Below are 16204 nucleotides of genomic sequence, written 5' to 3' on the forward strand. Positions count from 1 at the left end.
CACACACACACACACACATACATTCTGTGGGTCAGGGGTAATGACAGTTCTGCAAGAAGAGCTCCAGTAGGATATTGATTCATTTATTTTTATTCAAGAATATTGGAGTGGTGAACAATAGAATAAAAGAATGAAACACAGTAAAAACACATTTTTAAAAGAAACAAGGTGCAAATAAAACCATGGATGGTCATTAAGGGAAAGCTTCCTGGAACAACGTTTTCAGGAGGCACCAGAAGGAATACAATGTTGGCACCTGCCTGACTTCCAAAGGCAGGAAGAGGGTTGCCACACTGAAAGTGTGGTGGACTCCAATCGGACCATATCTATGCCAGGAATGGACAACCTTTTTGCCCAAGAAGGACACATATGATGATGAATGATAGGTCATGGTGGACATGGTTGAAGCCAGCAGTGAATGGGTACAGGACTGGGAGTAGCCAGGGACAGAACTGGTGTCTCCCTCACATGGCCCTCCTCTTTCTTTCTTTCTTTCTTTCTTTCTTTCTTTCTTTCTTTCACCCACCCGCCCACCCGCACCCACACCCACCATTATCAAATGGAAGCACACACAAACACATACACTGCCTTCCCACCCACCCACTCAATCTCATTCTCTCTCTGACACACACTACACTGCCACAGATTTCAGTGTGTTTTCCCAGAAAAGGGCTATTCAGAACTTAGCCTCCAAGCATTATGACTCCACCCCCAATGTGAACATCCCCACCCCCTCTTAAACTCTTTGCATTTGGCAAAGGCCTGAAAAGAGAGCCTGTCCACATGGAGAGCTGTACATGTACAGAATCCTCCATGTGACTGTGAGATCCCAAAGGTGTGGAGAAGCCTATACATGTACATCTGGATGCATGAAGGCTCCCTCTTCAGATCTTTGTCAATGCATGGAAGTCTAGGGCGTGGAGCTCATGGGGATGTTAAAATTGGGGATGGTGTGTGTGTGTGTCAAAAACAGCAAATAGGACCCTGCACCCCCTTCACTCATGTGGAGCCTAATCTTTGCATAAGTGCAGATAAATATCAGGGAGAACAACATTTTTTTTATCAAGGGAAGAAAAAAGTATGCATGAATACTGATGCAGGATTAAACAGCTGAAATGCTTATATTTTAAATGTCAAAGTTCTACTTTTTTAAAAAGCAAATGTAAGAAATGTACAAGTTCCCACTATCCTAGCCATCTACTACATTTGTCCAGTGTATTAAAGTCAGCTGAAGTATGGAGAGCATTCTCAAGGAACAGTAGAACATGCCAACTATACACTTCCTATTGTCTGTCATGTAAAGTAAGAAATATAGATTTCTTCTGACAATTGTTATATGCGGTGATTAATTGATTTTAGGTGAGATAGTTTAATGAAATTGGAAGATGACTTTTATGGCCAAAAATGGTATTAAATGTTACTTTATTTAAAAGATTCCCCTCTAAGACTTGCACACAGGCTCTGGCTACCCAAATATACCTTTGGTTTCAATAGAGATGGGCAAACCTGTCAAGCACGTTTTCAGTCCCATTTTTACATCAATTTGTGAACAATTTAAAAAAAAGATCTGATGGAAATTTGTCCATGTTTTCATGTACATTTCTTCAAATATACATATTTTTGTATGCAATTTTATAAATGTAAGCATTTTTAATGTGCATTTTTTAGAAGTATGCATTCCCACCCCTATAGGTTAAAGTGATTTTGTGCAGACTCTCTGCTTGACATGCACATTTTGTGTGCACTTTATCTTAATAAATGCATTTTTGTTTTGCTTTTTAAATTGCCAAACTTGAGCTCAATGTTTAGAAAAGCATGGATTTTAGAGTGAAACTGCATTCCAGTTTATATTTTGATTCAGGGAATGCAAATGAGGTATGTTCACATTAAAACATGAACCTAATGAAATTCTCACCCATCTCTCGGTTCCAATGAATGAAGATTTTTTAAAAAAACAACAACACAATTCTTGGGGGTCTAAGACTAAAGTTGTTTTGTACTGTCAATCACTTAAATCAGTGATTCACAATTTTCTATTATTTTCCAAATAGTGTTTTGAGAAACTTTGATTTTTCATTGAGTAGATTGGTAATGGTGGAGAAGCTTTCTGAAGAGATTGTTAATTGCTGCACATCTTTCCCTGTAATACACAGGCACCAGGGAGTCCTGGGTGTGCTGTAGGATGCATTATGAGGAAGTCTGGGTGAACCATGATTCCCAGAAGGCAACATCAGCTAAGTGGGTACCCTACAACACTGTACCCCAGAATCTGCTGCAACATGCATGCAGTGTGTGTGTGCATGTGTTAGACATATCAATATAGAGAGTTCTCTAAAAATGCAGAGTTTGAAAAACACAAATAGTAATAGCTGGGAAACATGCAAGGAATTAATTATATTATTGATCTCAGCAGTCTTAAAACTAAATACTCCATGTAAAGGATAAGGGTATAAACAAGCAGGATCAACTGTGTGCATGATTTGTATCTTAATTTAGCTTTTTCTGTGGGCTCTGGCCCTTCATGTCTTGGCTCTGGCCCCAGGTATATGGAACCCACCTTTCCACTCCCAGGCGCAGGGGTTCTTGGGAGTGGGTACAGGTTGAAGTTCCACATGGATCCCCGATCTATATACTATGCAAGGCTGAACAACTTGTGGCCCAACAAGCCAAATGCAGCCCATGAGCTACTCAAGAGCTTCCTTGGGACTGAAAAAACAAGGCAATTGTCAGGGACAGGGTAGGCCACAAAATTAGTAGAGGCTGGTGGGAAAATAGATTCAGCACCTTGGAGAGCTCCTTGAGGGTTCTGACTAGTTCTGACTGAAACCTGGAGATTCACAGCCCAACTGACATCAGAGGCACCAGCCTTCACCGCACAAAGCAAAGGTTGGTGGATTAAAGTCTGGCTTGTTGGGTCCCAAGTTGTACAAACCTGGCTAGGTTCTCAGGTGACCACTCCATAAGAGTGTGGTCAGCTGGCTTCCCCAGATCGCCCCTTTCTTCCCAACTGCTGATTATATGGTGGATTCCTGGCTTTTGTGGCATTCCCCCCGCCCCTCATTTAAAAGGTTGAAATGCCTCTCCTAAGACTGAGCTAATGTCACTAAGAGCTTTAACCTAAGATATTCTGGTATTTCTGGAGTTTTGGTCACACCCCCTTTACCATTGGCCCAGCCCCACCCATGAGTGGAATGTGGTCCTGAAACGAATTGTTTTAAACCAATTTGAGGATCTGGCCGACAATGCCCCTTTGTTACCTTCAAGCTCTTTAGATATATGCAGATGAATGGGGTACAGTTTCCAAGAACTTACTGGCTGTTGGACTGGGTTCAGGTGATGTGATGACTGGATCGGTCAACTTTTCTTTATAGGTGGCCGTCCGTTCTCGCATCTTCTTGATGATATCTTGCAGTTGGACTTGAGCATATTCATTTATGGGGGTTCCAGGTCGCTTATTCTCTCTGTTGCAGGGAGGGAGAAGAAGGATAACAGTTAAGAGCTTCGAAGGCTATTACAACTGCTTCTTAAAATAAGCTTGAAGTCAAGTAATAATGCCGATGTTCCCCTTTCTTGAGTAGCGGAGCCATTTTCTTGTAAAAGCAGCAGGTCTGCACAACAGCCAACTAGCCATGTATTTGTACCTGCCAAGTGCTTGGCCAGCCCCGTTTCTGCAGTCTCAGGACTAAATTAGATGTGAGGGATGGCAGCATTCACATGTTCGCCCTGTTCAAATATAAAGAGACGGCTGTGTGTGTGTAGGCAGATGCAGAAAGTTAATTTTTAGACCCTGGAATTAATGGCCTTACAGACAGCTATGACTAATGCAACTAAGTTTTTTCTTCTCTTCCCTTTCTCCCCTCCATGTTTTACAACTGCTTTGATATTTCTGATATGTTAGAGTGACCAACCAACAAACACACACATCCCATTTGCCAACCCTGATTCAAATAAAAATATTCTGACCGTGTTTCATATTTTAAACTCCCTTAAATCAAAGCATCATCATTATTACAGGGATTCAATGGAGTTTGCTTCTGCTGTCGCTGAACACATTTACTCGGGAATGAACACCAGTTTGTTGTAGAAAAATACAATACATTTTAAAAATAAAAATAGTAAAACAGTCAGGAGAGAGAAGGCTGCCTCCTGATTGTAAAATGCTTTAAATAATACTGGCAAGAATGCTGCGATGCCCACTGCCAGTCCTGTGAACTCCTGCATGCCCATGCTGACCCAGGTGTTTCCTGGGCCTTTGTACTGATGTCTCCATCACCTGGGTGTCATTCATGGGGCCACAGGCTGCAAGGCCCTGGACTTTGCCCCCAAGGCTCAGCCCTAGGGGCACCACTGAGTAAAAAGCAGTGGAGGCTGATGGGACCATTTTCAGTGAGGTGATGAATCCGCTCTGGGTTTCATTCAGAACCAGTCAGTACTCCAAAGGCGCTATCCAAGATGCAGAGCCTTATAAGCTCCAGTCCATTGCGCCACGCACTTGTATGCTTTCTTGGCTTTGATACTGTACTGGAGCTGGGAATGGAGAAAAATGCCTGGATTCACCCCAAAACGTTTAGGATAGGAATATTAAAGTGAAATATACTTTTTTTCTTTTCAGAAATCCAACATAGGGAAAGCTACCTTAACCCCCACCATTCATTTTGGCCCTTCTGGGGTCCCTGCAATATTATTTCCCTTGTGTCCACCACTGGCTTCACAAGCAGAGAGAGAGGAGAAATGCACGTATGCGTGTCCACCTGTGCATGCACGCACGCACGCACACACACATGTACACACACACTGACACATAAACAGAATTGAGGCCTTTCCAGCCACTGAGGTGCTGGTCTGATTAGCCAATTCTGACACTGCCATGATTGTGGCAAATGTGTCTCTGCTGAGGTAAAACAGCCCTCCTGAAAAAATGAATCCTTTTTCTGTGAAAACTGACTTTTGAGTTACAGCATGTACTTCAATTGACTAAATACATTCGATTGTGCTGAGCCTGCACTGAAGCTGTAGCCCTCCTGACCCCCTCATTCACTCATAATGTGAAAGGAAATCCACAGGGGCATAAGCAAAATAGGGCTGAGAGCAGCTGCAGAGAGCGCGCCTGCATTTAATTTAAATATTTTTAAAGCATGTTAATGTATTTTTAAGGGAAGATAGAGAATACACTTAAGACTACAATGGGTGGATCACAAACATATGATAGATTGGCTTTCGTTTGGATGAGTAACCAAATATTTAGAATAAAAAAAATCATCTCTAGGGGCTGTGAAACTAAACACAAATGGAGAAAGGCAAGAGTTTGAGTGATCAGCTGAAAAAAGTGCTCTGCTTCCACCCACCCACCCCAAGTGTTTTTTTTTTTTTTAAACTATTTCAATTTTAATCCTATATCAATTTCTGCTGTGTGGTTTTATCCTGGTTGTGCTTTTTATATTGTATTTTGTATGTGGGTTTTTAGATTGTTGGATGTTTTATTATGTTCTTAATGGTTTTAATTTTTGTGAACCGCCCAGAGAGCTTCGGCTATTGGGTGGTATAAAAATGCAATAAATAAATAAATAAATAAATAATAAATCAGACTGCCCTATCATAATGCTTGAAACAAAGGTCCCATTTCCATTACTTCAGGAACACAAATTTGTATGGAAGAGCACTAATTTTAGTCTGCTCCACTTGCTTGTTCTCCTCACAGACTGCTCAGGTAACTGTTCACCTGTGCTTTCTCCACTCACTCTAATGTGTCTTGCCTGAAGATGGATGATGTCCATAACCCCCATGGGGAGATCTGCCCACAGAATGAAGATCTCCCACAATATGGATTAGTAAGACCAGGAAACCTGGAGAGATGATGGGCAAATAAATTTACCTTTCTTCTCTCCTCATTTTTCTAGAAGATCCAGGAGGAATCTTAAATTTCTAGACCCCTTTAGCAAGCATTGCTTTTCTGAAATCAGCTAGAAGCACAATTAAAACAACACTTAATACAACATGATATTATCTAGCAATGTCCTTCCCCATAGCCCTGCTTTTCCCATAATGCTTACTCAAAAGTCACATTCAGCAAAGGTTCCTTCGTTGTCTCCTCCTTATAATGTTTGCCTCTTTTATTGCTTCACGTTCAGTATAGTTGGGAGATTCGTGATGAATTGCCACTTAACTTTCCTTTAATCAGTCAATTTCTGGGGAAGGGTTTTAATTAATGTTTTCTTTTCATTCCTTTGCTTTATTTTATAGTGAAATAGCATAACAACAGATTGACTTCTCTGCTCTTTGTGGCTTTGATAGGGCATTGATGATAAGATATCACTTTTGAGTTGAGTCAGCAGCTGCGTTTCCACAGAAAGCCATGCCAGAATTCCGGAGAATCATGAATTGTAGTTCATGAGCAGCGTGCTGGTGCATGCAGCCCGATCACTTCCACTTGGCTTCTCCCAATTGTGGGAGTGGCTAAACAAACCAGGAAATCACCAGCAAGGAAAAGCTTAGTGTTATGTCTGAACTGGGGCTCCAGGTTTGTTGCTCCCCCAACAAGCCAAAATCGCAAACCGGGGCTTGTTCTTGATTTATGATTCCTGACTTGTTTGGGCATGACAAACCAGGAGTTTGATTTGGATGTAATGGTAAGATTTTTCTTGCTGGTGAGTTTGCTTAGCTGCTTCTGCTAGTGGGAGGAACCAAGCAGGAGTTCTCAGGCAAGCATGCACCAGCACAATCCTAGTGAGTGATCAGTCAGGAATCTCTGGAATTCTGGTTTACCATGTTATGAAAAGTCCTAGCTTAGTGATACTGATGGCTGAGTCACACTACTTTTCTGAATTAAGTTCTTACACCCATAACAATGCCATTATTATTTGGTTGAATTATATAAAACAAATTAATTTATCAATAAAATATAAATATTAAATATTTACATTCTGTATCCATTCTTATCCTGATCCAAAGGCACTGAACTTTGCAGTCTGATTGTCACCATATTTAGTTGGAAGTAAGTCCCATTAACATCCAACAAGATTTAGTTTAGGTTGGCTTTGCTGTGTTTGTCTTCTTTGCTGCATGGAAAAGCAAGATAACTGCTACCTCTTGGCTGCATCTTCTCCCAGAACTGCTTTGGGCCCCCACACCCAAGCCCCACCCACATGTCAGTTGTTGATTTTAAGAGCTGGCAGCCCTGATTTACTTCCAAATTACCACATCTATGATTGTAGCCCCACAAATTGACCACTGGGGGACAGGGAATATTTGCTGAATGACCTATTTTAATCCTTGTTTTGAATTCATATATTTTGAAGAACCTTGGCTTATTTGATTGACTCGTTTCTCAGGGCGCACTAGCTGTTCCATCAATTTACATCACAAAGACCCTAAAACACAGCTGAGGAATGGCTAGCTTATAGGTGAGACCAGCCCCTTCTGCCTCACATTTCGAGAGTGGTGAGTCTTAAGTTGTGTGTGCATTTTCCCTTTCCTATTTTCCATGCAAAGGAACTGTATTCTTGTTAAAGCCATATATCATGATGGATTTTCTGGCTGTTGTTCAAATGTAAACAAACCTAATACTTTACAGTTTGATAGTGTGATTGTGCATTTGTAATAAATTGTGGCTTTCCAATATTGAATGCCAAAGGGCCTTTTTCAAACAATGAGTCATAGATCAGAATGAGTGTATCCCCATAAAAATATTTGTGTGATACATTTCTCTAATGCATAATCTGTCCAACAGAAACATGAGATTTCTGGGCTCGAGCAGTTTTAGATCAAGGGTACAGTCCGTAATATAAACCCTGTCACTATTTGGCCTGGATAGTTTCTACGGTGGGCGGGAATTATGATGTTATTCTGTACCTGTGTTTAGTTACATCATTTCATGCTTATTGGGTTACTGACTTCCACTCGCTCATCCACTCACTTTCTTCTGTGTCTTTTTTTTTTTTGGCCTATTCTGCCCCTCTTTTGTCATTTCCAAACAAAATGCTCATGTTAACATTTTCTGGGGTTAAGCAAAATGAAGTGCATGTTATCCGTAGAGCTGTACTTTAACTGAATTTTGAAATAAAAACAAGTGAGAGGGAACCTCAAAGGCAGTTTTAAAGCTCATGTTTGAAAATGGTCTTTGATCTTGATAAGGACGTTCTCTAACTTATCACTGTTAAGCTACTACCTAAAGTTTGGCTCTCTGCTACCCAGGGCCTCTTCATGCGTTGGTTTTTTTCAGCTGCTTTGAAAGAGGCAGTCACCTTTCCCCTTAAATAATCATTTCCAGAACCTGTTGAGCCTGACAATTATAAGCCAGTCTCTGTCTGGCCTTTTTTGGACAAGGTGGGTTTGGCAGGACAATCCTAGGTGTTTTTAGGTGAAGCCAATTATCTAAATTAGTTTCAGTCTGGTTTTAGGCATCGTTGGGGGCTGCAACTACCTTGACTGACCTGGCTGATTACTTACATAGGAAGAGACACAATAGCAGTGTGACCTGTTGTTTCTCCTGAACCTTTCAGAACAGCTGTTGATGCTATTGTTGTCATTCTAGACTGCCTTTCCTTCTTGGACCCCACTCTTATTTGGGGTTCCACTGTTTTCTGGAGGGTAGGACAGGTGTTGGGCAGTTATTGTTTCCTTTCATAAGTGTTGTATTTGAGGTATCCATAGGATCCAGTTCTGTCTCCTATGTACTACTAAACTAATATAATAAGTGGGTCTAAATGGATAGGTGCCTAATGCATCTTCCCAATAGCTCTTCCAGTATATAGAAATCTCTTTATGCAGCATTTTCTGATGATCTGATATGCTCTTTCAGAATATCTGCAGTCCACATAGTGGTTGTGATCAGCATCTGTTAGCCCCTGCCCATGTCTCTGCTTTAGAGATGGGGGTGATCAGAAAATAGGCAGAACAGTCTGCACCATCCAAAGAGCTATGTTGTCTGAGTTTCAGAAATGGCCCTTTATGGCCACCATAGTTTGAACATTACATCTAAGAAATGACAGAGCCACTATCTGCCTTTAAAATGGTGGGTCTCATTGAGGATGAGCAGCTGCCAGACATGTCAGACATCTCACAGATGGGCAGGGGCAATGGTTCACCAGGTTCAGGGGTGAGTGGGAAGGGGGTGAGCAGGTGTGTGTGTGTGTGGGGGGGATTTGGTGGACACTCAGTCAGTCTCATGCCTGGGAACCTGCAACATCTGACCTGCTTTGAATGGTCCTGAAGCTGTCCGAGTCAGATTGGGCCAATTCAGAAGCTCTGATTTGGCCTCCAAAGCAGGTCAGGCACTCCCTGCACAGCCATAGTTATCATGTTGTTTGAACGCAGCACATTTTCCACAGAGTGGCTCGTTAACCATGCAGTATTGCTTGTTAATCACCCTGAACAACTCAATAAAAAAACATGAGCTGTCCAGGTGACTTGTTTGAAAAAATAAGTCACACTAAATAAGCCACATTGTGGAAAACATGCTGCATTCAGACAACATGATAAACCATGGTTCAACAACAACCCACAGTTCAACAACAACCCACCTCAACCACTGAGTGTGGCTTAGCATGTTGTGTGAACTCAAGTCTTTGTTGGTTTTGTTTTATTGTCACTGGGTTTTATTCAGCTGCTTGCTGTTTTTTATTTTGCTGCCTTCAGAGGTTTTTATATAGGTGGCTTTAAAATATTTTAAATAAATAAAATATATGACACCTTGAGGTTCCGTCATGGCAGAAATGTAATATAATAAATAATCCAATTGTGACTATTTTTCTTTATGTCCCTGGAATAGGGTTAGTTGGAAACTACCTGGTAGTGAGAGACAGTTTGTTTGAATATCTATCTATCTGGTGATAGCATGCTCATTTCTCTCTCTCTCTCTCTCTCTTGATTCCTCACAGAATTAATGTCGTATCTTAAAACTTGTTTCATGCTCCATCAGGTAGACTGAATTTAGATGGATGTGACTTTCATTTTGCTAGGTGATTCCCCTATGCTATAATTAATGTAAGTACAGTGATTAATAGCTTGATTAATAGCTGGTTTAGTAGCCCCGATCATGTGCCTAAACAACATAGCTATTCTTGAGCAGAGTAAATTGCAGGCAGGTGAAATTAAGCCATCCATTGCCCTTTAGGGTCTTTCATTATTTGTTTCCAACCATTGCCTAATCAAAAGGAATCTTCTAATATAGGCTTGCAGATGTTTTATTATTTATTTATTATTTATTTATTTATTACATTTTTATACTGCCCAATAGCTGAAGCTCTCTGGGCAGTTACGACCCACTAAGGGGAACACCCTGCCTCCCCATTGGCCATGGGGCTTGAGAGGCCCTCTGTTTTTGCAGTCAACAGCCAAGGAGGTTTTTGGAGCAGAAGATGGGCTACGTTCTGCAAGTTGATCAGGTCTGCTTTAGTAGAAAAAGGACCAAGAGCAAATCATCATCATTTTCATTGTCATCATCATCGTTGTTGTTGCTTTCATCCTTTTATTGAACTAAACCATTAAGTGACAAGGCTGATAGTTGGATGGGTTCATCATAAGTAACTCAGTCCGTGCCAGACCCTAAGTTGCAAGGCCACAGTCCATTCCTTTATAGAATCAGGTGGAAACCTATTCGCCCCTTGTGTCAGCTAATCCTTGTTATGTTGCTAGCTGCAAGAATATCACCCTTCAATCATTTATGGAGATAGTGGAGTAATACAGCAAGAGTTGAGTCCAGATGGTCCTTCTTCCAGCAGAGCTCTATATAAGCACATAAAGCAGGGCTGGGCAATGCTTTGGCATACAATTCCCATCAGCTCTAGCCAGCACAGTCAATGGTGAGGGCTGACAGGAGTTGTAGGCCAAAACATTTGTAGGGCCACAAGCTGCCCACCCTTGATGTAGAGTAAGATGTCTGGGTCCCATGGCTAGAGTGTCAGGTTTGAGCCATCTGGTGCTAGAGTGGCCACTTGCACATTGGCAAAAAAGAGGCATTGCATCACCAAAAAGAGAACACCAATTTTTTTGGGGGGGGGGAATGCTTATGCTAATTTATGTGAATAATTTTAGAAATAATAACTATAAATAAAAATAGACCACATCTCACGATAATGGGGAAGACTGGGACTACATAGGTGAGCTATGTGACTGCTCAGTCTGCTATCCAAGTCATAACTATTGATGGGCAACTTCTAGGCCCCTGCTCTCTCTTCTTATGATTCATATCTTTAAACCAGATGGACTGGACAGCCTTCAAATAGAGGACACTTTCAGATAGAGGAAAGTCCTCTGATAGTTCTTCAGTAGAGGACTGTAAAGTAGGCTGCCCTACCTGGTGCCTTGCAACCAGAATCAAAGACAAGATACACACCATTGTCCAAATAAAAAACAACAGGGTCTTGTGGCACATTAAAAGATTAACAAATTTAGTTTCATGGACAGCACTCCAGTTCAAAAGTTACACAAAAAGCTTATCCACAACTGCTTATCCCACAATAAATTTATGATGCTATAAGCTTTGATGGACTGCAGTCCACTTCATCAGATGCATGGAAAGCTTATTCACAAAAGTTTATGCCATAACAAACACACTAAAATGAATATCCCTCTGGGAGATATCCAAATAAAGAATTAGTGAATGATAAATTCAAGAGAGAATGCTGTAATAGTTAGTTTTAGCAATCAGAACATACGTTGATGATACTTTAAAAATGAACAAATTGATTGCGATATAAGTTTTTAAAAGTTTTTAACTTTTGTAAACTGCCCAGAGAGCTTCGGCTATGGGGTGGTATATTATTATTATTATTATTATTATTATTATTATTATTATTATTATTATTATTATTAATTTTGTAGAGCAGAGCCCCCTTCATCACAGGCATCTTTAGTACCAGGGATGGCCCTACAATGAAGCAGCCTCATGCAGACACTGGAGGCGGCACAGAATGGGAAGAGCATCAAATTGCACTGCTCTCCCCTTGCAAAGGACCTGCTGTTTAGTACATACAAAGAAGCAAGAAAGAATACATGTGCGTGCACGTGCACTACACCTAACTCTGAAGCATCCAGGAACCCTAAATGTGGTCCTATATCTACTGAAGCAGCATTATAATGGAACCAAACATCAGCTGAACTGATAGGTTCATTCACCAGCACATTTTCTAATATATGCCATCATCTGCCGATAATGCTTTTCTGCTATTTACATAGACCAAATAAGCCTCTTGCCATGCAAGAAAATAAATAGGCAGATAGCTGATATTACAGATGGCAAGAGAGGCCAATGGATAAACACTTCAGCTTCCCAGAGCCTATATCAGCAGAACTCAATGTTGCCCTACTTCTACAAAACAAGTTACAAAGGTAGATTCCACTGTGCGTTAGAATTCAATAGCAAATTTGGCTTTGTGGGCCAAACTAGACTTGATGGTTGGAGTTCCATTGCTGGATCTTCCATGGACAGAATGCTGGAGAAGTGGGGAATTTAAATGTTATTTCTTCATTGTTTTCTTGGTCAAAACTGGTCCTCTTCCAGTGCTGCTACTTGTTCCAAAAAGAGATGCTAGGAATAGCTAGCTCACTACAAAAAGCGATGATTACTTCGGTTTGCTTACACTACCTATCTTACTACACCTATTAATCCAGAGTAGGTCACATCCTTGCCAATTCTATTCAATTAATTGTACTTTGGCGTTATTTCTGATAAGTGCGGTAATGTAACACATATGCTGTCACTTGTATCATTTGGCTTTTGGGCCTCACTTTTATTTTTTGGGGGGGGGAGTTTGTCTGCCTGTTTCCTACCTATATAGAGTATATACTTACCCACTTAGATGATCACTTGCTCTGCGCATCTGACATAATGGGCTTTGGCCCATGAAAGCGTATGCCACACTAAGTTAAATTTGATAGTCTTTAAGGTGCCATAAGATTCCGTTTAAATAACTACGTTAGCTTTTTAATCATAGTTCAAGTTCCACTGAAAGCATATGTGACTTGCAAGAGAGTTCTAATGCTACGATTAAAGGGTTGTTATGGAAATTTTCTTCCCAGTTGTCTCAATCAGGCTGTCACAACAGGTGGTGAATCCTTTAATCTTCATTACAGAACTTCCTAAGGAAACCAACTCCACCACTAGGCAATGCGTACATTATTCCAGCTAAGGTATCCAACTGAACTCTAAATAATACTTTATTTTAATTAGTAGTTCTATGACATGGACAAGCTAAGGCAAGTGGCAATGCAAAGATGGATCTCTATTGTATTAGCTTAGGTATATTACAAAAAAAAGTTCTCCAACTAGGTATGTACAGAAAAAGTGAGAAACAACATATATCAGGATTGTAACTTTTCACAGAAAGCAAGACAAGCTGTCACATGGTTTTCCTATTGATGGGTGATTAACCTTGTTCAGTCGAACATCTTTAATGAGCCTTTCAGGAGCAATTAGTAAATGCAGCCTAATGCTTCAAACATGTGCAAAGTCCTAATAATTTAAACAGTTGTAACATAAAGATAGAAAATCTTAAATCAGATTGTAGAATTCTAGGCTGGAGAGAATTGACATAGTGCACGTGAGAAAATTTTAAGATGTGATGAGCTGAGAATTTCAGGGCGAAAATCTCCTGCTGCCTCTAACATTAAAAGCTTTGCAATTCTGAATGTTCAGCTTTTCAAGATTTCTGCGCTAACCCCTGGTCTAGCAAGGCCCTGGGTATCTGTGTTCCTGTGAATCTTAATCACTAATGAATCTTTGGGGGAGGGTTCAGATTCAGTCCACTTCAAAGGAGACCCACTTCACTTTGGGTATATCCTGAATCTCTCTGAATCAGCCCAATTTGGTTTGGGATTTGGGATTCTGCTGATTCTGAAATACACTCCTAGTAGGTTTAAGCTTTGCAACCGATCCGGGATGAACCTAGTGGAACCTAACAGATTATAGAGAATTTGGGTTAACTTTTCCAACAGGTTATGCAGAGTTGGGTCAGATATTCCCAAAGCTTTTCCAGAGAGATCCTTTTCCAAATCCCATTCTTAGATATAGGGGAGCTCCACCTCTATACTTGGAAATCTGAAGTTTCGTTTGGCTTGGATAGGTCTTAATTTTGGCTTAAATGTACAGAAAATCTGTGTGAGGCCTGGATTCTGAAAACCCTCCCTCACTGATGGGTATAATTCCTTAAAGGCATTTTTTAAAAAAACTTGAACAAATGAATATTAAATAAAAAAAAAAGTAAAGTGATTATGGAATTTGAATGCTCCAGGGCTGACGTTTATGTTAATAAGAGACAGTCAAAAGCTGAAAAAGAGAAGTAATGAGGCATGTAAAGTTTTTATGCCTGTTCCATTTATGATATATAATTCCTCTGTGATTGAATAAGTCAGGACATATGGTCAGCCTGTGTAAGCCTTTCAGCCCCCTCCTTGCTGAGGTAATAGCTGGCTATGCCATCATTATAGCTAATCCCACAGGTGGATTTTTAAATTACTTCACTGGTGTGGTGGGTTTCTCCCTCTTATGCTTTGTGTACTTTGAAACTGATTCAAAGACGATCTCCCCTCTCCTACTCTGATTGGAACATGTTTTGATAGTGGACAGCAAACCTAATGGCTCCAGTCTCAAGAACACTGCCATCACTCCTTACGTGGGATGTTTTTGCCTGCAACATTGTTCCTTAAAGAATTTAGACCACCAAGATAAGGACAGCCCACCAGCCAACTACTCTGGCCTGTCAAAATGGCCAGCCAGTTATTTGAGAATCCCCAACCCCACTTCTTCCTTGTTTTATTTTTGTATTCCTCGCAGGGCTACTAATCATTGCTCTTCCATTGCAAGTTACAAGCACAGTTTCAAATGACTTCATGCACTATTGGGTGTATTGTACTTTTCCAGCACGTATTTCCAGCAGTCAATTTACAAAGCAAACCTTCCTGTTGTTCTTTTGAAAAAGGAACAACATCTACCTGCAATCGGAATGAATTGACAAGACCCTGTTGTCTGGGAGGTATTTTGGAGGAATATATTCTCCGGATAAGTGGTGGAGGATGGTCTTGCAAAGATTTTTTTTTTAGCAGCTGCTGCTGTGTTCCAGGAAGAGAATAGTGCTGAGGGGAAATGCGAAAGAGACTCAGTGGGGGAGAGAAAAACGAAAATACAATACTGAGAAGCACTGAAAATAGTGCTGGAAGGGAGGGGAGAAATCCTTGGCAATGCCATTCAGGGCAAGAGAAAGATTCTCTCCCAAAAATCTATCCAGGTTTTTCTGGTAGCTTAATTTGCCTTTGGCAATGCAACCTTTTTCCTGAGAGTTCTGGCTTGTCAAGATCAAAGACTTTTTCATTCTGGCCTGTGGGCTGGTGGATTTGTTGAAGACTACCACTCAGTCATAAAGGAGAATTGGGCCCAGTCACTCTCCCTCAGCCTAACCTACTTCACATAGTTATTGTGAGAAAAAAGGTGAGCTTGGGAATCATGTACGTATGCCACACTGAACATCTTGGAGGAAGGGCAGGATGTTCATCATCATCAATCATCATCTCCATTTCCTCTCTGTGCTCTAACTGTGTCACAGCTCCATTTGACCAAGTTAAAGTGGCACATAGTGAAGTAACCAATTGTGTGTCTGTTATGTTGAGATAGCTCTAAGCCTTCAGTGCCAGAATAAAGCTCAGTTAATTGAGGTTGAATGATCATATCTGTGTTCCTGTGAAAACTTTGTAGTGAGTTTGACAATGGAAGAAATAATGAGGAATCAGTTCACCATTTCCTATATATGCTGTTAATTAAATGTATAAATGTTTAGAATAGAATAAAAGGGCATGGTGTTGTTTTTTTTTTTGAGTAGGTTCCACATATATTGGGCAACTTTGTAGGCTTCCTTCATGGGGATTGGTCAGGCACCAGTCCACATATCTAGGGTGACCATATGAAAAGGAGGACAGGGCTCCTGTATCTTTAACAGTTGCATAGAAAAGGGAATTTCAGCAGGTGTCATTTGTATATACAGAGAACCTGGTGAAATTCCCTCTTCATCACACCAGTAAAAGGTGCAGGAGCTATACTAGAGTGACCAGATTTAAAAGAGGTCAGGGTACCTGCAGCTTTAACTGTTGTGATGAAGAGGGAATTTCACCAGGTTCTCTGTATATACAAATGACACCTGCTGAAATTCCCTTTTCTATGCAACTGTTAAAGATACAGGAGCCCTGTCCTCCTTTCCATAGGGTCAGCCTGTATCAA

General features: G+C 40.7%; 1 protein-coding gene across 1 annotated transcript in view; it reads right to left on the minus strand.

Annotated features, from left to right (window-relative positions):
* The window catches only part of CNGB3 (cyclic nucleotide gated channel subunit beta 3), an 82418-nt gene that overhangs the window by 38737 nt on the left and 27477 nt on the right, over nucleotides 1-16204 (minus strand). Inside the window, exon 4 of the mRNA XM_063131312.1 lies at nucleotides 3313-3461. Coding sequence (XP_062987382.1) covers nucleotides 3313-3461 — 149 coding nt within the window. The remainder of the gene's footprint in view (nucleotides 1-3312; nucleotides 3462-16204) is intronic.

Source organism: Elgaria multicarinata, chromosome 7 (genome assembly GCF_023053635.1).
Source record: "Elgaria multicarinata webbii isolate HBS135686 ecotype San Diego chromosome 7, rElgMul1.1.pri, whole genome shotgun sequence".
NCBI lineage: Eukaryota > Metazoa > Chordata > Lepidosauria > Squamata > Anguidae > Elgaria > Elgaria multicarinata.